The sequence below is a fragment of the Aquila chrysaetos genome, chromosome 15 (assembly GCF_900496995.4).
Source record: "Aquila chrysaetos chrysaetos chromosome 15, bAquChr1.4, whole genome shotgun sequence".
Taxonomy (NCBI): Eukaryota; Metazoa; Chordata; class Aves; order Accipitriformes; family Accipitridae; genus Aquila; species Aquila chrysaetos.
The window spans coordinates 26,121,832-26,149,379 of NC_044018.1; the positions used below are offsets into that span (position 1 = coordinate 26,121,832).

The 27,548-nt window shown below is 41.2% G+C and overlaps 1 protein-coding gene across 11 annotated transcripts in view; it reads right to left on the reverse strand.

Moving 5' to 3' along the window:
* Positions 1 to 27,548, reverse strand: part of GCLC (glutamate-cysteine ligase catalytic subunit) — a 53,713-nt gene that overhangs the window by 13,757 nt on the left and 12,408 nt on the right. For 6 of the 11 annotated variants that reach the window (XM_041128753.1, XM_041128754.1, XM_041128759.1 and 3 more), the window contains exons 2-16: positions 25,573 to 25,685; positions 24,028 to 24,210; positions 21,454 to 21,594; positions 20,617 to 20,675; positions 20,391 to 20,527; positions 16,959 to 17,033; positions 15,943 to 16,059; positions 14,930 to 15,068; positions 14,282 to 14,394; positions 13,510 to 13,602; positions 12,678 to 12,782; positions 10,444 to 10,525; positions 10,244 to 10,347; positions 10,021 to 10,141; positions 1,070 to 1,162 (exon numbers count right to left, since the gene is read on the reverse strand). In XM_041128753.1, coding sequence (XP_040984687.1) covers positions 1,070 to 1,162; positions 10,021 to 10,141; positions 10,244 to 10,347; positions 10,444 to 10,525; positions 12,678 to 12,782; positions 13,510 to 13,602; positions 14,282 to 14,394; positions 14,930 to 15,068; positions 15,943 to 16,059; positions 16,959 to 17,033; positions 20,391 to 20,527; positions 20,617 to 20,675; positions 21,454 to 21,594; positions 24,028 to 24,210; positions 25,573 to 25,685 — 1,675 coding nt within the window. Of the gene's footprint in view, positions 1 to 1,069; positions 1,163 to 1,375; positions 1,495 to 4,401; positions 6,184 to 10,020; positions 10,142 to 10,243; positions 10,348 to 10,443; positions 10,526 to 12,677; positions 12,783 to 13,509; positions 13,603 to 14,281; positions 14,395 to 14,929; positions 15,069 to 15,942; positions 16,060 to 16,958; positions 17,034 to 20,390; positions 20,528 to 20,616; positions 20,676 to 21,453; positions 21,595 to 24,027; positions 24,211 to 25,572; positions 25,686 to 27,548 lie in introns of those variants that run through there. The other 5 variants (XM_041128752.1, XM_041128761.1, XM_041128760.1 and 2 more) reach the window with 3 other exon arrangements.

Here is a 27,548-nt window from a genome sequence, read left to right on the forward strand (position 1 = left end):
TTCATGAAGAACTGCAGCCCGTGGGAAGGACTCATGTTGGAGAAGTTTGTGAAGGACTGTCTGCTGTGGGAGGAACCCCACGGCGCAGCAGGGGACGAGTGAGGAGTCCTCCCCTGAGGAGGAAGGAGCGGCAGAGACAAGGTGTGAGGAACTGACCCCAACCCCCATTCCCCGTCCCCCTGCGCCGCCGGGGGGAGGAGGGAGAGAGAACAGGGAGTGGGGTTGTCCTCGGGAAGAAGTGAGGGGTGGGGGGAAGGTGTTCTAAGGTTTGGTTTTACTTCTCATTACCCTACTCTGATTTGATTGGTAATAAATTAAACTAATTTCCCCAAGTAGTGTCTGTTTTGCCTGTGATGGTAATTGGTTGAGTGATCCCTCCCTGTCCTTATCTCGACCCACAAGCCTTTCATTCTATTGTCTCTCCCCTGTCCAGCTGAGGAGGGGAGTGATAGAGTGGCTTTGGTGGCCACCTGGCATCCAGCCACAGTCAACCCACCACAAACAGTTATTATATATGCTGTTCCCACTTTAAATACTAGCTTCAAATGTCTTTTTTACGAGGCTCTGCAGAGTATTGCTAGCTACAAGCCCATGGGTTGGGGGAGGTGACTGGCTTCCAGAGAAGTTTATTAGAGCTCTACTGGATACCTGCTGCTGTTCTCCTCAAGCTCAGAAAGACCCCAGGGATAAACTCAAAATGTAGCGGCCACCTTAAAGAAACCAAGAAATTGCCCCTGAGAGGAGGGGAGATAAGTTCACTGAGGCACAGCAGTGCATTATATTGCATGCAACTATAAGTAGCAGAAAAGGAGGAAGGTCTGGGACCAGAAGCTCAGGACACTGCAGCTTGCTTTTAAGACAACCATCATAATTTGCGTTAAACTTCAAGACTCTGGGGAGGACCACAGTAGAGCAGAGCTCCATGGATTTTAGCACCAGCAGCAGGGAGAGGTAAGAGCTCTGCTACTGCCATGTCCAGAGCTTTGCTCAATGGCCCCAGGAACTGCTGCTCGGAGGCACCAAGGGCGAGCACCCACACACCGAAACCCAGGGAGATCTTGATACCGACCTGCAGCAGTCAGTAAGAGTAACACTATGGCAATCACAAGGATTTGAGATTCACTGAGTTGTTTTACACAGTACACACAGGAATTGTTGTGGCCTTCAAAAGAAAATACAGTTAACCCTTTAAATTTTTCCTAAATGAAGTGATGGAAAAAAGCAATGGAAATTCCCATTGCAGTTATACCTATTTATGGGGAGACCGGCATGAAGGGGGAGAACAGGCTGGATCAAAACCAGAGAAATCCAGAAGTCAGATGCTCTTATTGGGGATTACTGCCCTAAATTTGCCATCTGCAGCCCCTGGAGCTCTAGCTCTGTCTAGGCTTTAAGCAGCCATGGCTCTCCTCGCGGCCTTCTGAAGCCGGTCCCATCCAGCACCAGATGCCTGCACCACTTCTGCCAGCGTCAGCCCGTGGTTCCAGTACGTTTCTGGAAAGAACAAAATTTTCAGGAGGGTTTGCAGAGGAATTTTCACTACTTCGGTACTGCGTAACATTTAACTGCGTTAAACAAGCCATTTTATTTCCCTTTGCATCATTGCCCCTTCCTCCTTCCTGATTTTTTCTGTAGCATCTGGAAAGCACTTTGCTATTTCATGATGCTGTGGGGTGTTTTGCCTATTTTGCGTCAGTACAATATTTTGATTATATGATATTTTACATAAGAAAGGGCTAAGCGCCACTTTCTGCTCGCCTGAGGAGTGGGAACGCAGGAGGTGGCCGTGCCGGGGGAATACACCCAGGGCTGCCAGCACCCGCTCCCACCTCATCTGCTGTACGCCGGACACCGCAATTCAGTTCTTAATTCGCAGCTCAGTGAATCCTGGCAGAGAAAACACTAAGCACGCGTAGTCAGAGGGGGAAATCCCATCTTGTTACCCACGGTGACGCTGTGCAGGCTGCAGGAGGACGGACGAGGGAACCGTGAAGCGACCCGGCGGCAGCGGACCGCCGCTGGCTGGGACACGGTGCTGTGCTCTGCACTTGTGGCTAGAACAGCGCCGGTAACGCGCCGGGGCTGGGGCTGTCGCCGAGTCGCACTTGCACAGCACCAAGGCTGTCCCCGTTTCCCACTCTGTCCCCTGGCGAGGAGGCTGGAGGTGGGCAAGAGGTCGGGAGGGGACACAGCCGGGACTGCTGAGCCCAGCTGACCCAAGGCATGCCCCGTACCATACGGCATTATGCTCAGCAATAAAACTGGGGGCCTGGACTCCTTTTGGTGTTAGTGGCTCAGAGTTACAGGTAGGAGACAGTGCAGGTCAGGTCTCTAATTTCAACTAGATCTCGTTCCTGTAAAACACTCTCGATTGCATGCGCTCTGGTGCCCTTTGGTTAAGGGGCACAACAAAGAGGTTACAGCAAGACTGAATGCTGTGCAGGTATGTTTGGTTTAGCACAGATGATAGAGTCACAAAACTTCCTACTCTGCCATCTGCCCACCCCAGCGGCCGCACCGTCCCCCTCCTCCCTCGGGGTACAAGTATGCTCATCACACAGTTCACCATTTACAAATGTTGCTTCCGTTTCTCTCCAAAGCTCCTTCAAAAAAATAGCAATGAACCATCAGGTCTTTGACTTCAGGAGACCCAGGGTTTCTGCTATAATGCTCAAATTGCAGATTCTTGTTTCTATTGTCTTCTAAATCACAGGTTCTCACACTGCTCAGCATTACAGTCAACAGCCGTCTTCTGATATCCACTGCAGCCAAGAGGAACTATTGCATTTCTGTCCTCTCATCTGCTCTCCTGGAGTAGAGAACATCCTTACTAGTGTGTTTTTGCACGCATATGTTGCTCCTTATCCTGAAGAGGCAGTCAGAAGGAAGGGCCTGGCTCTTGGGAAGAGATTACAGCAATCCTTTCCTGCCGAAACCCAGCTCATACCAACCACATAGGTTATTTCAAACTTCAGCTGCCACCGCTTCTGTGACCAGCTTCCCATGTAGCAGGAGGTCTCTTAAATTTGCTGCAAAACCACATCAGCACAGTGAATATAATCCACTAAAAATATTAAACAAAATGGCCGCAAACAAAAGATTAGGTCATTTTTCCATTCAGCTTGTACAAGCTGCATGATGCTTATTTCACGGAGGTCAAGTTGCTTTTGCAGAACCAAAGGAGTACGAAGCTCTTGCTGCACCATTCCCAGAAAGGCAAACTGCTTGCACAGCTCTGTGCACATACAAAAGGAGACACGTTTTGAAAGTTTAGACCATGATAAAAAGCTAAAATAATCCAGAAATAAGGACAGTTGTACTCAAGTCCTTTCTGACTCTCAAGAGAACACTGGGCATCAGAGTATCATTTATTGCACTGAGACCTCTGGAAATCACAAACAGGATCTTCTAGGTGAAAACTGAGCGGAAGGCATGGAGCAAATTACTGAGGTTGAACTGGGGCCAGAACATGAGCAATCGCAGGAAGGGCCGTGACTGACGCACTACTGAGGTCTTTGGGCAAGGAATCAATCACACTGCACCTCAAGCGCTTGGTGCTTCTTCCCCTCCCTTCGCTCACGTGGCTGTTGGAAAGGTCATTATTTCCATGAACGCACTTCACGGCTGCAGGACCAAGAAGTCTGAATTCATAGCCCAAGGGAGTTTCTCATGCTCTCTGCTAAAAATCAGCCAGAGCTTGAGGCTCAGCCTCGGCCCGTGGATTGCTTCTCCACCTCGGAGCGGGTGCAGACACCACAAGGCCACCTCTAAACTATATTCAGAACCAGTGGCAAAGCTTGCCCTGCCCTGCAGCAGCTCCACTTTGCCACTCTGTGAGAACCTTCCCCGTGCCACACCGTCAAGAACAGGCTGGAACACATACCTTAACTCTTCATCTGGGGAATGAAACTGCTTAGACACCGCAACCGCGGACACCTCAACAAACAAGCAGCAGCTTTGTTTGATCTTTCCCATCCTTTCTGAGAACACACATACAAGAACTCACGAGGGAAACTTCCAGTCACAGCTTTTGGGCATCGTGACAAAATTTGCTCTCGCTTACAGGACAGTCACCACCTACTAGGCCAGAAGGGTGATTTAACGTCCATTGAAAGGGAAAAAGGACACGTGTTGATGCAGTACGAGCAGGAAAGCATTCTAGCTTTTTTTAGGGGTCTTCTAAGCAGAGCAGCTGATGCTAAGCAATCAGACAGATGCTTCCATGACAATGACAAGGACTTCTCTCCGTTGCAGGAGGGGCAGACCATTTGCCATTAGTCCCGAGAAGTTTCACTGTGAACAAAGTGAGTCTGGATAAGATGAGCTATACTTGCCAGGTACGCAACTCTTTCTTTTTTGAATCTGAAAATGTGGGTTCAAGTCATGCAAGTGACCAACACATACTGCAAATTTTATTTTTATTTCCTTCTCACAGAAACTAAATTAGCATATGCCTACATCTTGATTAAAACAAATTCACCACTGCAGAAAAAAAGCATTCTTTTTATTCTCTAAAGCACACCTGTGAACACAGAACAAAGTCTAATGTCAGTACATGAAAGCTTTTTCTTAGTGCACCTCTTCATTGCAGCTTCTCCATTAGTTCTTTTCAAAAAAATCATTACATCTTAGGTATTTATATATGCTTGCATTAAGCTTTGCATAATCTACCCATAATGCAATTCACTTCTAGAAGTCAGTTAAGAAGCTAAATCAAAAAGGCCCCTTAAGTTTGCTTTATTTACAGTTGAAATGGCTAGATTTTAAATACTTTACAGTCGCTCCCAGCACTGGCTAACCCAATTCAAAGGATTAGTGCATTCCATGATTTCTTTATAACTATTTTCTAGAGGGGATTAGGCTGCCCATACCTACAGCTATGTAGGTACGTCAGCTATCTACATAAAATACCTTATAGGAAATAAACATGCTGCCAAAAATATTTATAATAATGAATGACAAATGAGAAACTCAACCTTTAGGAAGAATAGACAGGTCCTCGATTTTGTGCTGCAGTCATTGGCAACTGTGGGAACAGCAGCAACGTGGGAGAAACAGCAGTTAAGGAGTGCCACAGTCCCAACCAATTCTCTCTGGTCCTTTGTAAAGACAGCTTTATGTTCAGCTCTCAAACCCACCTCTCCCCCATTACTGCTTTTTTGTTAAATCACTGATCAAGTTTCTGTACCACAATAGCATACAAATTTATTGCAGAGGCAAAAAAATAATGATGCGTCTGGGAGAAGATGCATCTTAATCCTTTTTTTTGCAGGAAATGCAGCTTACATATGAATATGCCAGCTCCTTCCTAAGGCTACAGTTATCAGGAGACAGGCAGGTTATCTGAATAAAGACAGATCTGTTCCTCTAAGTTTTACAGTTTATGAGTGGATGCAGGTCTTGTGGAAACTGAGAAACCGCTGTAAAGATTAACAAATAGGATGCACATGCATTTGTCTGTTCATATATACTTTCAAAACCCAAAAGGGAAGAAGAAGTATCTGTGGTTCAGGTAGGTCCAGAAGATTTTTTTTTTTTTTTCTTATACAATAAGGTAGATTACTTAGCACATTCCAGGTTAAAAAAATTACAGCAACATTCAGTAACTGGAATGCATATAATATACAAGTACCATTACATTTACAAAGCTGTTCAGGACGATTTTTCTTTCTAGAATAAGCATAAAAAAGTTACAAGCTAATTCACAATAACTTTAGATACAATGTTATTAAAATACATTGATGTTAATCATAAAAATATTTTACTATTTACATGTACATTGTATAAACCTTAACAATAAGAATATGCCCATTTGAGGATGCCTTAAATGAATATTTAGGCAGATTGGCCCATTTTATAGTGCAGTATCCCTGTTTTGGTCTTCACACCATGAAACTGTACCAGATTCACAGTATCTTTGCTAGTGCTTTGCTAAAAGGCTTTGACTTTCTACTAATAAGAAACATTCATTCATTCATTACAAAGAGCCAGTTTTGTTTCCACTTTGTTTCTTGTTAAATCCTACCCCCAATAGTTCAGGACACTCTGCCTGGCCTTGTGCGATTTGGTTGCATTTCCAAATAAGGCTATAATTCATTTCATCAGTTATCATGCTATCTTGCTTGTAGTCTGGATGCTGTGCGATAAATTCCCTCATCCACCGAGCAACTGTCATTAATTCTCCTGTGGGCAAGAGGAAGTCAAATTGCATAGTTTATACACCTAATTTAGCAGTACAACACCTGAAGTTCTATGCGTTATATTGACAATTAATGAATAGTCCATGCTTTCATGAGAAACACACTCCTATACATTTTTTTTTTTAAATATGGCTAAACTGCAGGCATAATTAAGCTGACATAGCACTGATAGTTTAAAAACCACTTGTCTGATGCGATCTTCAAACTTTCAGATGTTGTAATGAGACAGTGCAGAGAGAAGCAGCTACTGGAACAGGTGTTACCAACAGATTGTACAGCAAGAGGCCTTAAACATGTCATTTAACAGAGAATCTGGCTGAGACAAACCAACAGACACCTCTATGACAACTATGTATATATAAAATAATTTTGTACTTGATCCATCCAACTCGGCTGCTAGCTTTGCTCTGTCTACCTTGAGTTAATCTTCTTTCTCCCTCTGGCAGCTCTCCAGCAGAAAACAGGCAGGTTCCCAGTTATACCAACTCCTAGTTTGTACACACTGCCTCTGCTTCACTATGCAGTCCACGGGGCGGTCAGCAGGTGCCTAAGGGTCCCCAGTGCTTCTACACAGGGTCATCGAATGGCACACACCACCTGCAGGAGACCTTCATCCCTACGGAGTAGCAGCTAGAGGCCAGGTGGACACCAGCGTTTAGGCTACTGAATCTTGCAGCATATGCAAGCAAACCTTAACCAGCACAAATTTAAGGTAACCCTGACAGTAAGACATTAAGGTAGGCTGATGGGATACTCGAAGAGCCCAGCAAAACTTTCACTGCTAGCTACTGGAACCTCAGCTTCCTTGTAAGAGTAGAAAGAGTCGAGGGCTTCCACTACAGAAATCTTTAGTTTAAGAATATTATAGAAAGCAAGAGGAATCCAGTTAGGGAAAGCAAGAAGGAACACACAAATAAAAAAGTAAAAAGCATCCAAGGCTGTTTAAAGATATCCTATCAGTGGTTCTGAACAGAGATACACAAACACAAAACAGAAAAATTGCAAAAAGTACAGGAAAGAAAAGCAGAATAAAAAAGGTTATTAAAAATAAAAATGTCCCTCAAAAACCAGAAGTCATGTTTTAAAGAAATGAGGCTAGAGTTTACACTTCTATATAAAAAGAGGGCAGAAAAAAACCCACCCAAGAAGCATTATTTGTTGAAGGCACTAATAACTCACACAAAAACTTTCTCACACCAACGAGAAGCAGAGGGCCTGCAAGAAAATCAGTGGGGCCGGGAGATAAGCAGAGCATAGAGACCCCCCCATTTTTGGACGAAAAGCCGCTGCAGGCCGTCAGTGCAGGAGAAGATGGGAGAGCAGCCCAGCTCACACCAACACAGACATCTAGTGGTCAGGCAGCCCAATCACTCCCCGTCCTTCGTACCAGCGTACATCTGCGGCACCTTCATCGTGAACACAGCGTGCAGCCCTCAAAGAACATACACGGGTATTGGGAAAAGGCACCGCAGACTGACAAAAGGTGTGAGACAATTTCCAAGTGAGGAGAGACAAGACAAAGGGAATTGCAAGTTCAGAAGCAACAATATACTTGAAGTTTGCAAAATTATGAATGTTGATGAGAAGCGACTAGAGAAATGTTATCCTACAATGCAGGAACTAGAAGGCATACAATGGAATAACTGGGAAGAGCACTTAAACATGCAAAACTACAGGAATTTCACTTTTCAAAGAGCGCTTCATAAAATTGTGGCATTTCTTATTGTATGACTTTATGGGGAGCAAAAGCGTAAATGCTTCGAGAAGGGTAAGGCAACGATCACGGAAATCCTGTTTGTGAATGGTCATGAAGCCCCATGATTACTGCACCACCTTCGGCTGAGAAAATGTCTACACTGCAGACAGCCAAGAAGCGGGAGCGCACGCCAGGACAACGGTCACTTGATACTGCTATCTTAACACCACTTCCATTAATATTTGGTGGTGGTCATCAGCTGCTGCCTGCCTAGCAAATCTGTGTGTCACTGAGTGGCCGCAGTCACACACCAGCTAGACAGAGACCAGCGAGGGCAACACCTAGCTGCGCTGCGCGAGAGGATGAGACTGAAGCACAGACGAACTATGCTGGGGCAAGGTTAAAGCCACAGCAGCTGAGATGCCTGTGGTTAACTCTTGAGTGCTCTGCGTTCACCATTTGAGGAGAGAAATCTGAAAAATGGCCACTCTTTGTGGACATGTCCATGCTAGACAGGATGCAGTTCAGGAACATTTGATTTAAGATTGAGAGTAAACTGGAATAATCCAAAGCTCACAATTGAGAAACATCATGGCACAGTAATACAATACCTAATGCTTTTTATTCTGTGAATTCTGGTTCTTATAAAGCATCATTTAAAAATCATTTCAACTTCATCAGAGTTAAGATATGAACCCTAGACTCTCACTCTCACACCTTTTAGGTCCACGTAAATACACAAGCTGACTTTTGCAATGCCTGTGACTTTGCACCAGGTAGCAAAGTTGTTCTTTGGAAGGGGAACACCTGCTGCAGGGGGTCAAGCCCTCATCATTAGCTCTTGGGAAAAACCCTCTATGAGATTTATGCATTCCTTGTTTTTTCAACAGCATTTTTCTGAAGGGAAAAAACCAACAACAAACAATGGAATATTTTGAAAGCATTGCTATTTTGAGGGCTGATGTGCCTCAGTTGTTTTCTTCCTGCCAGTTTCTCTTCTCTCCCTCAGTTAAGCCAAGAATAAAATCCCCTGTCTTATGTTACCTGAGGGACAGAAGCCTCCTACAAACAAGCAGTCTTAGAAAAGAACATTTACAGTGAAAGCTCTAATTAATTAAAACTTGTTACCAGTCTAAAGTACTGTTAAAGTATTGAATTACCAGGTGAGAGAAAGTCCTGATTTCCACCTCAGCTTTAAAAAGGTCTTTACCTAGAAGCTTCTACAGCAATTTTCAAGAATTGAAAAGGAATGCAACACTTAAATTTAAAACCAGTGAATAGATTTCACTGGGGGGGGGAAGTCTTGACTTATGAGACTAAAATGAACTGTCTAGCTAAATTTACAGCGTGGCAGGCATACAGGGGATATGCACATTAAAAGGTATAAAGTTGCTGCAGACTGTGCTACAAGCCAAGTTCTGAATTAAAGTTTAGCCTGCATCTTTTACTCACTGTACTGCTGCATTTTAAAAAAGAAGCATAAAGAGTCATTATACTGCCTGCCTTCACAAACACCGCAACATGGGGAAGACAGGGAAAGAGCCTGGATCGCTCTGCCTTGGAGTTTTGCTACTTACAGAAGGGCTTTCTTATCAGGGACCTAAAGACTAGGTCCCATGCTCTAGTATACCAGAATTTAGACTTACGAATGCTTTGGAGCAGGCATGGTTTAGTCACACCAATAATACCAGGCTACCAGACCCAGCCTCACATACTGTTACAACACTTAAGTGACAGGCAAAGGGGATTATAGTATATGTGCAAACTACTACAAAGTGGACAATACACTGGCAAAAGCAGCAGTAAGTGGTGCTGAAAAGAGAAATCTTGGACTGGAAACACACTACCCTCTAAGCTGTAATTGTAACTGTATGAATTACTTCTAATTTAAGTTCTAAAATGGATCACGAAACATAATCAGAATTAGACTGGACCAGATTTAAGCCAGAGAACACACTCAAGTCCTTTGCTCCTATGATTCAACACTTAACCAGGCAGCCACAGCTGCCACCAGTTTTACCCAACTGAAAACTAGAGGACAGCCCAATTACTGTCTAAGTAGAAAAATGCCAGGGGAAAAAAAAAAAAATAAAAAATATCTATGTCCAAAAGTGCCAAACATACCAGATGCTCTCTTTTTTATTAGCTTCAGGTAGTTTAGGATGGTGCACCTTGTGTCCACATCCACTTCCATGTTTTCAAGATAGGAATTCAAAACTGGGATCAAACCAGGAAAGACTCCTTCCTGTGTGAGAGAAGAGAGTCAGCATAAAACATGCTCGATCTGATTTCTGGGAGGGCGGAATGGAGGGGAAGGTTGTGTGTTCCAGGTAGAAGAGGCTACGACCTTCCCATTGATAATTGTATCAATACTCATTAAGGTGTACTCTTCCGCATCGGTGCCTGTCCCATTCTGTGCAGAGCCACATCCATCCACAACAGTGTTTCCACCTTCATGGGTGAGGAAGGGAAAGGAAGAAACAATTAGAATGCAAGAAGTGCACTAAACATCCCCAACAGCGTTAATCAGATTGCTTGTTATGATACCTTTGCAAATATCTTTTCTGAAGTAAAACATTCCCTGCCGGACAGCATCTCTTTTCTGGGCCATCTTCATGTTTTCATCCACCTGGCAAAAGAAGTATTTCAGAGATTTGTGACATTTTAAAAAATTAAGATTTTCCCAAACCCTCACATTTTGGTCTCATTAGTTGAAACTATGTTTCTTACGATTTTTGTCACACAGGGCCAAGCTGTGGAGGTAAGTTTTATTTCGTTCTTCAGGGGTCCTGGGCAAAACCACAAAGAGACAACGGTCTGTGAAATTAGGTCTCCGGCAGAAAAGGTAATGGTATTATGTTAGAACATGCTACGCTAATCTTTTACATTTGGATGAAAACACAGGAACAGCTGTAATTAACAGGTTGCATCTCATCTGGCAGACTTCTTTGCATATTTAGATGCAATTTACATGAGTATAGAAGAAGAAAATTGCTGTTTCCCTAGCCATAGTTTGCTGCTTTTATTAACAAAATCATTGAAGTCTTTAGAAGAGCTATCACTGTATTAAACAAACTTTCAGAAACAGAATTCCCATAACTTTGTATGGGAATTGTATCTATTCCATACCCAAACATCTGTTAGATAGATAAACTTAGACTGCTAGTAAAGAAGTTCTAAATCGCAGGCTTCTCAAGAAATCTAGAAACTACAAAGCACTGCTCATATGCTCTGCAAATGACAGTCAAGCATTGCTCTTTCTGGACAGAAGATTTTGTCCAAGTTCTTTGGTTGGTATGTTCTCAGGGAATTAACATCGCACAGCTTTCGGACGTTAGGTTTACTGTATTGTCTTCAGAAGAAGGGGTGATTTGCTGAATTCTTTGTCTGACCTTTAATTAAGGGCAATGCAAAAATCTTTACATCTTTCCTTTCAAAGCTTTGTTTTCAAAAGTGTGTTTTTGTTCATTATTTCATATTATGAAACCTATTTACAAAACAGGCTGTTTTGAAAGTTTGAAAGAACTCCAGTCCTAGTTAACAGAGTACAACCGCACTCCATCAGACAGCAAAGATTAGTGTGAGATTAGCCCCATAAACCCGTATTATTTTACTTGAAAGAGGCAGGCTTACCGGTGGCTGTGCAATTCTGTGTTGCATTACTTGCCAAATTGCTTGGCAAGCTCAAGCAATTTTATGCCCCCACCAGCCACTCAACTCTGTTCAGGTTCTTTCAGCACCTGATCTCTTTTTCAGTCTTAACTGGTATTCATTAGCTAAAAATTTTGTGCTTTTGAGACATTCCAAATAACAATGTAATTATGCACTGTAAGTGCTAAATTGCTGCATTATTTATGAAGTCTGAACTCCCTGACATCAGGAAGAGAATTTCTCCTTTTAAAAATCATCCCAACTGTATGGTATGATTACTGTTAATTTACAACTTCAGTATTCTTCTCCATTTTAATTAAAAACACTAAGAAATGCCTCAGGATACTTCTGCTATACTGTAGCCAGCGCTGGCAGTATTTTCTAGTATACAGTCTGTCAAAAGCCTTCTGCACTACAAGACCTTTTTTAAAGTTACCAGTAACGTTGCAGGAATATTCATTTAAAAAGACATTTTCTGATCAGGTGCCTCAGAAAGATGTGCAAGGACAGTTTCACCCAAAACAGTTCAACAATTGTGAGGACAAGGTTAAGGAAAAAGCACATTTTGCGTGGCTGGTCTGTCCAAACACAAGTCAGAGTTGTGACCAGAATCAGCAGTATTCATTTTCACTCAAATACTGTCTAACACTAAGCATGCTGAATTCCTCCTTTCCCTCTCCACCAGATATTCTCTATTTCATTTGTAAGAACAAAAGACATAGGCAACAGCCACATCAAAATAAATATCTAAAGTTTTTATTTTGACCTCCACAGGTTATTTTCCCCACACGTAAAATGGTGGAAACATGTCCTTTCCCACTCTCAAAACAGTCTTGCGACAATGGTATTTCTCAACATTTCTGCAGTAGTCAGACACTGTGAGGCACTACAGAAATTCCCACAGTATTTGTCTATAAGCTTAATTCCATGAGACAGAAGTAAAATACTTGTTTAATACTGTGGAGTTGAAATTGATTCAAAGTACTGGTACAGATGAAAACTGACTTAAAGATAAAAATGACTGTTCCGTAAGTGCACAAATATTAGTTCCTAGCTTGAAGAGGATAAAAATCAGACTTGATGCAAATACTTTGCATTTAGCTCTAATAGATCTGATCTTTCACACCTACCTTGGACAAAGGAATGAGAAAATCCAGTTTATATGACAGAATCACTCTGGTTAGCAGTACCACGAACACAACATATGCAGAGTTTTCAAAGTCTGTTAACTGGACCTAGACACGAAAAGGTTTAAAGATTAAATTACTTCAGTGGGAACACACTCACGGAAGTAGATAAATATCTAGGAGAGTTGACTCCAACGTTCATGTTGGTACTTGTATTCACAGACACTCTGCTAGCAGAGATGGTGACGCATGAGCTGGAATCATCAGCAGTGACTTCAAATGCACAATGGATGCACACACTTCAAACTCAACCCTTTAATCCAATGCCAAAACACACTTGTGTTTAAAAAGACTATCTAATAACCTGCACCTTCAGGCTCTCTGTGTAATTACAAATGTGTAAGAGCTTTTAAATTTCTACTTTAAAGGGATTAAATTCAGAGAGCTCAGATAGACAGCTATAAAATAAAAGCACTTGTGAAAAACAAAACAATGACAGTGGAGTTGTTCAGTACCAGGAAAAGTACTGGAGAAATACAGTCCCGAGAAGCTAAATGGGGCTTTGTTTACTGTTGCTTTAATACAAGCCTAATTCCTTTCCCCATCACCCAAATCCATTAGCATGCTTTGCTGTGCTGCAGTGGATTCTCCTGTCAGTTATATTCCCACAGTCCATGTCTGATTAAACACTGCTGTCCACTTCACTTGCATCTACTGATTCAGAGGGGAGAAAACACAGCATAAGTATTAAGGGTTTGGTACTGGATGGCAGAATGCCTGGTACTCTTCCACCTAAAAGGAAATGTGCTTTTGTGCATATTGACCCCTTCCTTACCTCCATAGGTCTGAATTCCACTCTCCATCCAATATCTGAATTTGGAGGAGGTGGCTTAAACCTCATTGTCTGCCAGTTTGTAGACTGAATATTCTGCAAAGCACATGAAATAATCTGTCACAATCAAGATATGCACCATTTTATAATAGAAACAAAGAAAAATAACTCTAGCAGATAACTAGAGTCCTAATATTTTCCCTGGAACAGCCCATCAAGTTAAAGAAGTGCTTCCCAACTAAGTGGCACGATTTCCTGAAAACAACAGTATAACCACCCATCCTAGGAGCAAGTGTGTTACACCTTCTCATGCTGTTTTGTTTGAAGATTACGTATAAGATACTAGAAGGCTGAGATTTAGCTGACTTATTTTTATGAGGGGTTGATGCATCCCAAACTAAAAATACCTAATAATACCATAGCTATTATTTCATAAAGCTGTATAAGAGAGACATTCATACATAAGTGTCATGCAAAACAGTTTTTAGGAAGCCATAAAAATAGACAGTTCCCCATAACACATATACATAGCCATAGTTTGGGCTTTTCATATTTTATTCAGTTTAAAGTATAAGCCACCACCTTCTCCTAAATATATGATAAAAAGAAATAAATGTACTTATAATTGCAAAGTCATATGCTAAAGAACTAGTTGAAGTGAAAAATTCAGAAAAAAATTCTTAGCTAATATAGTCATCCTCCAGTTAAGCAGTACTATAAAGAATAAGCAATTTAATGTATATATTTATTAAATTCCTCTAAATCAGACAACAACCTCAAAATGGTCGGATTCATTTGCATCATCTAGATGTATTTTCTCCTCAAACAACGTCAATGGGTCTCGAATGAACAAGTGTGCAATATGCTGTGCCAAAAGGTGGTCAATACCTATAAAATGAAAATTCAAACAGTTCACACATAGCAAAGCAGGCTCTAGGAAACGATTTGTTTTACAAGACTGAAAATATCCAACTCTGCAATGCTACCTCAACCCACCACATCCTGTTAAAGTTTAAATGATGACTTCAGGAAGGAAGGAAATGATTAAAGAGGAAAAAAAAAAAAAAAAAAACCAAAACAACCAGGTTCTTGTTTGGAAATGGCAGCTGAATATTGGTGTGGCTGCTATTCTTCCTGTTTTGTGATGCACCTCTGTGCCACGTGTCCTAAAGCAGTTCTGCTCTTCTCTCCACAAAGATAAAACATTAATGCATTAAACACCGAGCTTCTCAAGCTAGAATTAGGGACAGTTTCTTGAGTACTTTTTAAAAAACTCTCAAGACCATGCTACACAGATATTTCCTGAGGAGGAGTCACTCTCAGGAATGCACGATGATTGAAACAAACAAGAACGAAAACGTAAAGTACCCCCACACACTGCAAGCATAATTCTTAACCTGCTCATAATGAAGCAAACACTTACCTTCCTTTATTAGGTGCTCGTAGATATCTTTGTCTATTGTCAAATCAATGTCATTGTATTTCTCACCACATTCAGATAGATAACTGTCTATGGAATCATATCTGGATTTACTGATTCTATAATGGTTGTTCTTCAGTGGCTATATAATTTAAGAATACAATATTTTAACAGCTTGTTAACAATGTTACCTAAGTTTTGCTCACTAATGACACTTATGTGAGAATTATTATCCTGTTTAAAAAACCCTATAACCTCAATTAAAATTATTCAAAGCACGAGTCTTAAATAGGCTTAACGGAAAGCGATCCTGGAATTATGACTATTTTGTTTGCAGATGTATGTATCTGAGCGAAAAAACAGACATCACACATTGACTAGAATTCTCTAAAAGTGGAAACATTTTCCTGATGTAATATACCATTACCCCAAGTACCTGGAAAGCATTATTATACCTACTGCAACACATACCAATACAGTTTCAACTACACACACATTGTTAGAGATGCTCTTAAAATGGGTAGCTCAAGAAATGTTTCAAGTAGATTTTTTTAAATTATTTTTTTTATTTCTATAATTTTGTGAGTGCCTTGAATGCCAATTGCTGCTTAGAGAAACTCCTTAAATTCAAGTTCTGACAATCGGCTCTTCTCACATAGTTCTAGTTTATACTACTGGCTTACTCAGCAGCACCTGCTATTTAATCCAAAGCAATTTTTGCTTTTTGGGCTCAAGCACAGACTGGAAAGTTTCATCACAGGGGGACCTTTTCAGCAAGCTGTGAAGGAGCGAGCAGAGTTCTACTGGGATTCCATACCTAACTAAAAATATGTATTTGCTAACGTATACTGTACCAACCAAGGCGAATGTTTACACCACCTCTCCTGTATTTACCACAAAGACTGCCATGTTCCCTTGTTAGGGATTCTGATGACCACAAGCAGAATTTGATGCTAAAGGAGATTTAACTTTTTTGCCTGAAAAAACCCAGACATCTACTACCCAACATTACTTACCTCTAGCCCCCTCTCTTCTCGCGTTCGATCATCTACAGATGCAGAGATTACTCCCCAGCGACAGTCAATATCAGACACGTAGCCTCTGTAGAATGGAGACGCAGCACTCAACGCCATCTAAAATAAAACAGCCCGTTATGAAAACAAAGGACAAGCCAAGGAACCAAAAGCAAAACCACAACCTCACCGGAAAGGGAAACTTGCTGGTCCTGAAGTAACTGAAGTATATACTTCAGTTTAACATACAGCCAAAGCCCATACAACCACAAATCTCTCAACTGCTATCTCCAGAAAACACCTAGATGAAGGGTTAGTATTACTGAAGTGGCATCTGACACTCTCCAAATTCATTACCTCTACAGATCAGCATTTAAGGAACACCAAGATGATACAGGCACAGGCAATTGTCTGACAAATCAGCAAGTATTCTGCACACACACTTCCAGACTCCAGACGTTCACCTGGCAATCGTTTTATTTTGTTTATTTTTGTTTGGCCAAGCACCTTAGCAACATAGCCAGAACATACCTCACTCACAGCAGGATCTGCTCGCCACCTAGACCAGACCAATACTTTCTAACACCCGTTATAAACACCTGTTTATGACCACATGCTTACAAAAGGGACAGCTTTAAACAACTTAAGCTGAAACCCTCTGTAACACCAGACCAGAATTGAAAAATTAAAAATTGTTTGAAGGAGTGAGCTTGTCTTCTTTTCACGAAAAACTGCCCCAAATGTATTTCTAGAACTATTCAACAAGAGCCTCATGCATGTGGGAAGGAGGGCAGAGGAGAAGAAACAGACAACATCTGTTTTGTGTTGTCATTTGGACATTAAATAAATCACACTGCTCATGGGACAACCTAGCAAGAGACTAACACTGCCCCCAGAGTACCAAATTTGTGAGTAGCATTTGAGTTTTGTTTTTTTTTTTTTTAATTTAGATTTTATTTTTTTATATGTAGTGGCTTTTGCACAACAAAGAGCTGATGTGATAGAAGTTCATTACTTACCACAATGGGACAGATCGTGGCTAGCTGATCATAGAGATACCTCGCTTCAGAAATGCTGCAAGCCTGGAATGTTACCTGTTGGAAGAAGTACAACTGCTATCACAATTTCTATAATCATAGCGCAAGCACAGTCTTCCTAGATTTAGAATCAATGATATAATAAAATGATTTACATACCAAGAATTTTATGGGGTTTTTTTGTTTGTTTGGGTGGGGTTTTTTGTGTGGGTTCTCCCCTCCCCCCAATTCTTGGACAAACTTTTGCCCCACCTATCAGCTGCATTTATATCACAAGCTTCTTTCCACACCACGTCCATGTTCGTTAAAAGATTTCAGACCACAACACTTTGGCTGTGAGGCTAAATATACAAACACTTGCCAGAACCAAAGAAAACAGAGTTAACATCTACAATACACATGGGTCAGTAATGCACCTTCAGGAAATAAGCCAGGAACCTACCTACTTAGAACAACAGTCAGAAACTATTGTAGATGTAAAATTTGTTTTGTGTGACAGCTAATCCCATTTTAAAGAACATTTCAAGATGCCTTTGATCCTGTGAAACTGTGAAAAGTAAGTATTTTCATGTCTACTGTAACTTTTATTTAAAAAAATGTCCAATTTTGCCTGTATTAGAGGCCAGGACACAGCAAAAGATGGAAAAGAAATGTTATTTGCAGAAGCCATTAATGATGTGGAAGCCTACCACACATAGGCCACTAGAAAATAAAACTTCTTTGAAACTTCTGGTGAAATTTGCTCAGCGCAGCATCAAACACGAGACGCTTTTCTAGTTGTAGACCTTACCCTCCAGACTTCCCAAACCGATACTTTACGCATTTTAAAAATGCGGAGGGGGATCAATCACCTCAAAACTGTTAAAAGATGCAAATAGATTAAAAGCCTCTCTCTCTTTCGCAGTTCACATATTCATAGATGAGAGGATAACTTAGATGGGAGCATACCCCTGTACCACTACCATAACATTGTACAACAGGCTTCAGCATTATATCACCATCGCTGCTTGATGTCCTGAAGAATGCCAGCCAAACACAGAGTTTTCCTCTTCCACAGATTACAATTAGAGAGTCCCACGAAACATACAGGTTCTCCTTAGTTGGCCACTGAAGCCCAATCCAACCCCAAGTAAGCCTCAAAAAAACCAACCAACCAAAAAAAAGGCCCCCAAAACTCCAGAGGTCACTGGTGGGCTCAGTGGTGGATTTTTTTTGGGGGGGTGGGGGAGGTGGGATTGAGGGGGAGGTGTAGGAGGAATATGGGATGTGTTTGTTTTGTTTGTCTTTTTAAATCTGCAGCCAACATTCACTAAAACATCCCAAGTTAGAAAAAGCATGTGTGGTAGAGAAAATACTTCTGTGTCTATCATTCAAGTGGCTACCAAAAAAAACCAAACCCCAAACCAAAACACACTTTGAAAAGACAAGATTATTTAATTCTCTTGCAGAGAAGCAGCTAAGTATGATTTCTCATCACTAATTTTGGACTTCCAGCACTAGGGAGCCTGCCTTGGCCAGGCGGACAGGACACCTACACTTTTTCCCTGACACAGCGATATCTGCCTCCTCTTCCCTTTTGTGTTTATTCCAAATCAACATTAAAGCCAGGATTCAACCCGGTTTCTAGCCAAACGGCCCATTACAGCGGAGAAGGGCACGGCAGCCTTCTCCAGAGGAGGGCTGCAGGCACCGCAAGGACTGCGGAAAGCAGCAGCTACAAGCACAAAGCTCAGCAGGCACAGGGACGTGAAGCCTCAAAAGGGGCAGGAATGCAATGGTTTGCCTTTCTGTTCACAGGGGAAGCGCCTCCCACCCCACCATTGCTGCAGGCTGTCCCACCGAGCTCATCAGGCCATTATTTTTAACCTTGGAAATACACGAAACTAAGTTGTAGCTTGATGCAGTGAGAAAAAAAAAAAAAAAAAACCAACAAAGGGAAGTATGCATACTGCAAACTACCTTACAGAAAATAGGTGGGAAATACATGTTTTCTTCTAGTCAGTTATCAAGAATTATCAGCTGATACACAAGAAGCTGCTTATAGCACTTACCAGCCTTGTTTTCATTCTCCCTTTGATGATAACAAGGCTACCGAGTTTGAATTTGACCAGTGATTACAAGAACGGGGAATAGTAAAATGGTATTCCGTAAAAAGGAATTTAATGTATTTTTAAACAAGTTCATACAATAACTGAATGGTAAGGCTGTATTTCTTTTATTGGCCTTAAATAAGAAAGAGACTGTACAAAACAGATCACATCAAACTTAACACCTTGTAAAACCACACAGCATTATATACATTTTACTACTTCCATCAGATCCTCCCTAGTTTACCCTTAGTGACAAGGGCTTTTGCAGTTTCTGGAAGGGAAATGCTTTGAATGGGGTCATTTCTGCCAGTGCTATGAAACAACAGCAGCTTGGAGAATTTGCTTTAATCCCGTAGAGCCTTAACACTAGCCTCTTCCTAGCTCTGCTTCCAAGACGGCGGTGGCAACAGGCAGATTTTATCAACAGTCAAATACATCACTACTACTTAAGGCATGAGCCCTTAGCATCAGGTTACTACGATACAGAAACTTTTAAAACAAACAGATATTTAAAGGATTAAAGCACTGCCAAGATACAGCACCTGAATTTAAACAGAGGATACTGTAAGACAGTAGTAACTCAGGCAAGTCAATGAAAACAATAAAAAGTGGGCATGTGTTAATGGGAGAAAACAGAACCAAAAATATCTCCCAGCACGCAGTAACAGAAGACAGCTACCCATGTGGATTTGGTAGGTTCATGGTACAAGCAGTGAGAAAACTTCTTAGCAGATAGCTAAAAACATTTAAGAATGAGAAATTTTATACAGAAGTTCACGCTGTTTGTAAATAAAGTTATACAGAAGGAGAAAGCTACTTATTTTTAAAGATATTCCAATGACTTCTTGTCACTCCTTGCTTTTGCTGTTCTAAGAATGGGGAAGAGGGAAAAAACCCAAAATGAATTACCAAAAAACCCCACACATTCCTACAAGACAGCTCAGTTTCCATTCCCACAGTGTCCTTTGGTCATGCCTGAAAGAAGACCAGAGTGGAAGATGATCTTTCACACTTGAAAAGTGCTGCAGTTCCAGCAGCAGGTGCTTCATCAAAACGGGTTTGGCCAGTTCAAGAAACCCTTTCAGCAAGGCATCCAATCACATCTGAATACTAGCAGAAAACAAACATAATGCAAACAAACCTGGATTTTAAGGCTAGATTACCAGGTATACGATTACATTTGTTGGTTTATTCCCCCTTTTGCCACTCTGAAAACGCATCAGTTGAATTAAGCTAGAGAAATTAGACATAAGGCAAGTCTTAAAAAGGGAAGCGTTTAGGGGAGACAACGTTCAGTAACATCTTGAAAGCAGATGCATTTTACCTGAAGACAGCAGTTTCCCATTCCAAACCCCATAGCATCCATGTATATATAGTCTGGCTTAGCCGCCTTTGCTGCTTCTCCATCATCATTAGGAAACGTTTCGATAAACGGTGATGGCGTGTTCTTATCTTTAAATACTGTGTGAAAAATGCAGGTACTCAGTAACCCAGAGCATTAGATTGAATAATTATTTTGAAAAGCAAACAGATAGATTGAATTTACTCACTTGGTACATTTATCACAACCTTCTCTCCTCTTCGGTGCCGAATGTTTCTGGTCAGTGTACTACAACAAAAAAAAGTTTGCTGAAATATCTGAAAGTTTCTCTTTATGCAAATGTTTTTGCACTTAATTTCTCAGCAATTCTCAGGGTTTCAGAATGTCAACTTTCTATTTATTTTAAGCATTTTCCTTCAGGACGCTTCTTTTCCTAGTTTAAGATAGACTGTAACAGATACAACACTGAATTTTAATTCACTAAAGTCAGTCTTATTTTGAAGGACTTCACGGTACTATGCTAATAGAATAGGCAGAAGTAAAAGGCTACTGACCTGAAGAACAGAACGGCAAGCAAAAAGGCATGCGTAGTTTTTAAATAGAATGATTTTCATCCTCCTAAATCTCTCCTTACAATGAAAACCCCTCTCAGACTATACAAGTAGTTTGACACCATGCTCCATTTCAGAGTAACTAGGGCAAGTTACCAAGTACACTGAGATGTTGCTGTGACATAGCTGAGTGAGAGCTGAATTAACTCTGATGAAGTGGTTAGCCATGGGATTTCAAACTGGAAACAATTTTGCAGTAGCATATGCAACACCTTTTGCCCCATAATGGTGTGAACTACTATATAAAGTTACCTGAACTTAACAGTTTACTTTAAGTCACTTTGACAGAAAATACATGTCATCACAACCATCTCTGTTCCAGTCCTTGTGATATCTGCACCAACTAGCCACATAGCTCTCTCTTCCAATAATGTAAAGAAGTTGCAGGTATACCTATGATATTTAGGCACAGAAAAATATTCAGCTTCTCATTCACGCTCCCCAAATACCCTTACCTAAATCTAGGATGTTTATTGATGGCTTCATCTGGGAAAAAAAGGGATTTTGAAGCTCCTCCTTCTACTGGCGTTGGCTTATATTCCGGCACCGTAAACCCAGGACACCCTAACCTATGTAACACAACAATGAGATCCAAGCTGTAATGAAAACAGACTGTGATTTTTAAAATGGTCAGATGATCAGAGACTAGGATTCCAGTAGACAAAGGAGTAAAAAGAGATTTTTTAAAAACTTGCATCTACCATGAGTATTTCTGAAGCACTTTTCAAGATTGCTACCTACGCATATGGAATTGCCAGAAGAGGTCTTAAAACAGTTGCTGTTAAAAGGTCAGCACGTGCCAACAACTAGCTTCTGGGGTGGTTAAAACATACCTTTTTTTTTTTTTTTTTTTTTTTTTTTTTTTTAAAACTGCTACTCTATCATTGGACAGAGAAACATAATAAGCAAAGAAAAGTTACAGCTATTAGGTGTAAAATGCTGAGAGATATGCAAGTAAATCAGAATACAACCCTCCCCTTTGGAACCTCCATTGTAAGTTTAAGAGTCATCTGAAACAAGAATAAGTACGTTTCCAGTACAACTGAGATAAAGGAGCATTTGAGAAGTTGGAGGTAAAGTTGCAGAAGATTAATTTGCTCCATGCTGCACAGTATAAAGGACAAAGATTGTGCTATCTTGAGAGGCTCTAGCATTTGGATGTATAAAAAAGGGTTAGCTGATACAACTACAAGCAAACTACTCAAAATACCAGGAAACACTCACATTTCTGGAAATACTGTTTACGCTCAACACGTATTTCACTATTAGTTTCTTCTTCCTCGTTTAAGTATACAAGGTATCCTACAGCATGTAAACCCAACTTCATCACTTATGTAAGTGCAACATTATAAACCGCATCACTCCAGTCCTCAAGGAAAACAACCACCTGGTCCAGTACTGAGGCCTCATAAATTTAAGAACTAGGGATACACATTTAGCTTCCAAGGTAGTATTTTTTAATATTCACGCATTTTCAGGTTTGCTCATTTTTAACTGAGTTATTTTAATTTGAATAAGCCTACCATTTTGCCCTTCTTTTGTCAGCACTCTAACCATTTTTTTTGTCTTTTCAGATGCAGGTTTTTTTTATCATATGCAGATGTATATGGACAGACACACAGAGGCATATATACGTGTTGTTGTAGAGAGAACATAGCAAAAAACCCCAAACCCACAAAACCTCAGAAATACATGTTAGCGAGACTCCAGTCAAACCAACAAGGACTTGAATGGCAAGATAGCAAAAGGCAGAAATAAGAAACTAAATAGCCTAGGGAGAGCAATCTCTGACGGATGAAACTATGTTTGTGATGATAAGTAATAAACAAACTACATTTTATTATTTACTGGCTTTCACTGAAGTCCAATGTATTGCTCCTACAGTGATATAAAAAGTGTTTCTCTGTATCTACAAAGTGATGAAGAACTCCTCTCCCATTATTCCTTGCACAACTGGGTCTGAAATGTTTGTATACAAAATTTATTAAATGACATAATCTATTTGTGGGGTTGCAGGGCAACCTCCCACCCCCAGTTCTGTAACACACAGAGCTCTTACTAAAAATATCTAGTATAGCTCCCATAAAGAGGAAGCATTATTTTGTCAACAGAGTCTTCGTAAAATAGCATTCATGGGGCACAACACAGGCGTTTCGGTACCTGAACTTCACTGCTAAGTCACCTTTTGTGCCGTCTGTGCTCTCAGCAAAAATTTAGGGCCATTACATTCTGTGGTATAGAAGAAACCAGCCAGTAAGACCAGCTGTTTCTCTTATACTACAGAGCAATTTTTTTACTATTTTAAGCATAACTATCTTCATTCATTTGACTGACCAGGCTAGTTAGACTGAATGTAATAAATCCCTACCTAGAATTATGTTTGAAAGAAACTTACAAAAGTAGTTTCTCCAAGGTAATGAAGTATATCCTGAATTTCATTTCTTCAAGAGTCTCTTTAAAACAATGAAAAGGAGGAAATCTACACTTTGTAAGGGTGTTGTGAACCGAGGAGAGGTGCACTTCTTGCTAGATTCAGTAAGTACAGTATTATAGAAGTTTTAAGTCTTCATTTTGTAAGGATAATCACATTCCTGTTCTACTGTGTGTTCCAAGCAACCAAAAGAAGTTTGCATGTGCTTTAGTGAAAAAGTAGAGTTAAAAAAATAGATCAGGTTATCTGTGTTTTACAAAACTGCTATTTATAAAGATCAAAGGTTGCAAAATAGGTAAAGAGAAATCTTTTGATTTGCCATATGAATTCAAGATACTCTACATACAGTATTTTATGTTACAAATATTCAGGTGCTCTACAAATCACCACAAATTAGAAGTAACCTAAAAATATAAAATATGCTTATTTGTTTGTGTCACTGCAATAAGAATTTTAGGAAACATGACCGGAACATTAAGCCAAAGTACTTTAACTGAATCGTATTTTGCTCTGTTTCATTGTACAGTTTAGCTATATATAATAAAAAGTTTATAAGGACAATAGCAAACACAGCATTACACTTCAGCAACAACCTCACCTTGGAAATGACGTCACAGTACAAACAGCCTCATTTTCTTTGAGCACAGAAGCGGCCTCTTGCCGTCTTTTTCTCATGTTGTCTTGCACAGTGTTGAATTCAGACATGGTTCCCCCATACGGCTGCCCAGGCGTCCCTTCTATCATGTAGCTTCCATATTCTGGTCGCCAGAGTGTTGGGTGGCTATAAAAACCCAATAGCCTCATTTAAATATTTCTACAACTTCAAAAAAGATAGATTATTTACAAGAATTTCAGAAATGAATGCAACTTTCAAGAAAAATCTCCTAAAGTTGATTGTTTGGTAGGGTAACACAATGTACCTTCCAACGTACCTCATTGCCAGGAAGCCGCGAAAAGAAAGTTTGGCAGTAGGAAGTGTTGCTGTATAGTGCAATAAGTAGGATTTGCCTATGTCAAATTGCAATCACCTTTAGTATCTGTCTCAAGCTTTGTTTCTTGGGGTTTTAACTGAAACTGGAAAATACAGAGCATTCAACTGCTTCCACAGTAAGGAAGGCAAGGCAAATGTTACGCTCAATTTCTTCTTCCTACTGCCTGTGAATACCTGGTCCTGTTTCACAAATTTATTAGGTTAAGAAACCAAATGAAGTTTGAGCGCACCTAGTCACCCCTGAAAGTAACACCTTCCCATCCCCTTGCGGAGCCGCGCCATCTCTGTGGAGCATACTCTACCAGAGGCAGAGCCACGTCTCCCTTGCCGTTCTTCTGGCAATAGCAGTTTTGAGCCTAAAAGCAAAGGGATTCCTTCTTGTAGGCTTTCAATAGTCCCTCTACCAAGCAAGACAGACAGGGAAGCCTTACTGGAAGATGGGGTTAAGGTACCTAGAAAGAAGCAGACAGGCCCAGGGCATAAAAGCCTTTCACTGCAACAGCAGAGTTTCTCCACCTTCCTGTAAGCTGTGAGCTGCTTTTGGCTCTCTCCGGCCAACACACTTCCCTGTCTCTGGTCTCATTTCTCTGCTCCCATCAATTAAAAGGCAACTCACACTTCTCTGGCTAGTTGAAGTAGGGATATGATCCAGTTATTCCTGAAAACTCCATGGGAGAGGATGGGGAAGAACTGCCCCGCTGTCCTTACACCTACCTTCCTAATTCTGCCAAAAACAGGAGACTGCTCCTACAGACAGCAGGCTTCCCCATACAGCCCTCGCTTGCTCTTGTAGTCAGGGATACACATATGCTTTATGGGGCAGGGGAGGTGTAGTACCCCATTAGAGTGTACACACAGACACAAAACCAGAGCAAGACAAAACAAATACCCAAACTGCAACTTCTGTGGGCTCACCCTCACATCCTCCTCTCTTTCAAGTCATAACACCAAAGGTGCATGGACTGCCTGCAAGTGTGCTCAAAATCTTTCACCGCCTGCACCCCAACTTTATCTGAAAATGTCAGTATCTGTGGCTCAGTTTTACCGAAAGCAGACTTGAAAGTTAAGCCAGGTCTACAAAATTCTGTACAGTATCTAACAGGAGACAAAAAAAAAAAAAAAAAAAAAAAGGAACAAGAAACAGCTACTTACTTGGGGTTTACCTTCTCCCCCTTGTCTTGCAGTGTTTGAAGAACTTCTTCACCGCAGAGCACCAAGCGCACTTTCTTATTCTCATGGTCAAATTTTACTAACATATATTCCACCTTGTAAACAATAAAAACAAAATAAACAATTAAATAGTAAGAATTTGTTCACACACAAACACAATGGCACATAATCTTAAGCATCAAGTGGAAAAAAAAAAAATGTCAGACTGAACTTTATCTCTACAGAAGCTTAAAAACCATCACTAGCTATGAATGCAGTAAACAATACCACAGAAGATGGCTGCATGCTTATTTCATCTTGAATAAAGAATAGAAATTCCTTGAAAGTGGCCTTGAAAATTTTTTCCCTCCATTTCTAATTGTGGATATTTCGCGAAAAGGTTCCTGAATTTGTATTTGCCTCCACATTATTTTTCAGACAAAAAAACCCTTAAACCCCTATGCAAGCTATTAACCACAAACATCTCTGTCATCCCGTGAGTTACAGTCTCTGCTGCTGACAAAAAACCAAAGAAACAAGGCATCCGTTTACTCCCATCACTTGTTGGAGCTATTTAAGACTAGCACCACGGAGCCTCACCTACACCACGGAAAGCCCGCGGTTGTTACAGACAGCATGCTATTAACGCACTCCAGCTCTTGGCACTGTACGGGGGTTTCCACCCCTCCCCGATTCAGCCGTGCTGCTGCCGTTTCTTCCCCTCCGGCGTACCTTGCCCCCAGGACCGAGCCAGGACCCCCACCCGCTCCTGGTGACACTCCGGTGGAGAACGCGACCCAACGAGCTGCTAACACCGGCACCGCCAACGCCGCATCCGAGCACCGGAGGATGCTGGCTGCCTAACAGATTATCTGAAAGCAGCCAAACCTGGAACACCCTCACGTCAGACTTTCTATTCCACGCACGCTTGCCATGAACGCTCCCGTAAGGATTTTTAGAGCACCGCTGAGTATAGCGACTTAACAGCTGCCTGGACCTTACAGGCCTTCAATACTTACTGATACGATCTACACCCTGACACCTGTCTGGCAGAGGATGCTTGGCACTGTTTAGGAAGTGTGAAAGACAAAACAGCCTCCAAGCGTGATGTGCCACCTGCCACAGAAAAGCAGAAGTCGTACATGGAAACGCATCACGAGGGTGCTGGCTTCGAAAACCCCCAGCTGGACCAGCGGTGATATGCAGGGCCTATTTTTGGAGGCTCTCAAACCACTGCCTCCAAGACTTTGACAACTCCACCAACCTGTAGTTAAAAATTCAGGCTGCAGTTCCACAGCTAGAACTTGTCAGAGGTTTTGCACCGTGCTCCTCAGTTTTGTTTTCCGACACTGCCTAGAACTGCATCCACCGGTACTTGCCAAACACACTGCTCCAGCCCCAGAAGTTTAGGTTCACACAAGACGCTGATGTTAAAGTTGCAGTGTATTAACACGTGGCAACTTCTATTTAGTACAGAAGTCTGATGTTTATAGGAAAACAGCTTGCCAAAACAGGGAACTTGTGCAGTGTTTTCCAGCACACTGTAAGTAGATTTGTGGGCTTCATGTTCTTTGGTTGCTTCCGTGCTCATGGAAGAGTTATTGCTAGCTACTATGACAATGAATATAATCCTCTGTTGGGATTTGTGATTAAATCACAAGCAGCATTATCCATATCCAAGAGTGTTTGTAATTCTACAGAATCTGATTAGACACAAACTCTAGAGGGACTCATTCAGCAATTATACATGTTCTCTATATTTTTTTAAGATCAGATTTTAATCCCCTGAAGAAAAATAATGATTTCTGGTTTGTGCAAGACAGCATTTCTTTGTGTGTATATTTTCTGGTTTGTGTGTATTATGCCACAGTAATCTACTTGAGATAGCTGCAGATGACAGTCAACCAGAACACACTCCAGTGCTGATTTGCTTGTTGCCTAGTACCAGTCTCTCCAGCGATACCCGACCCATGATCACT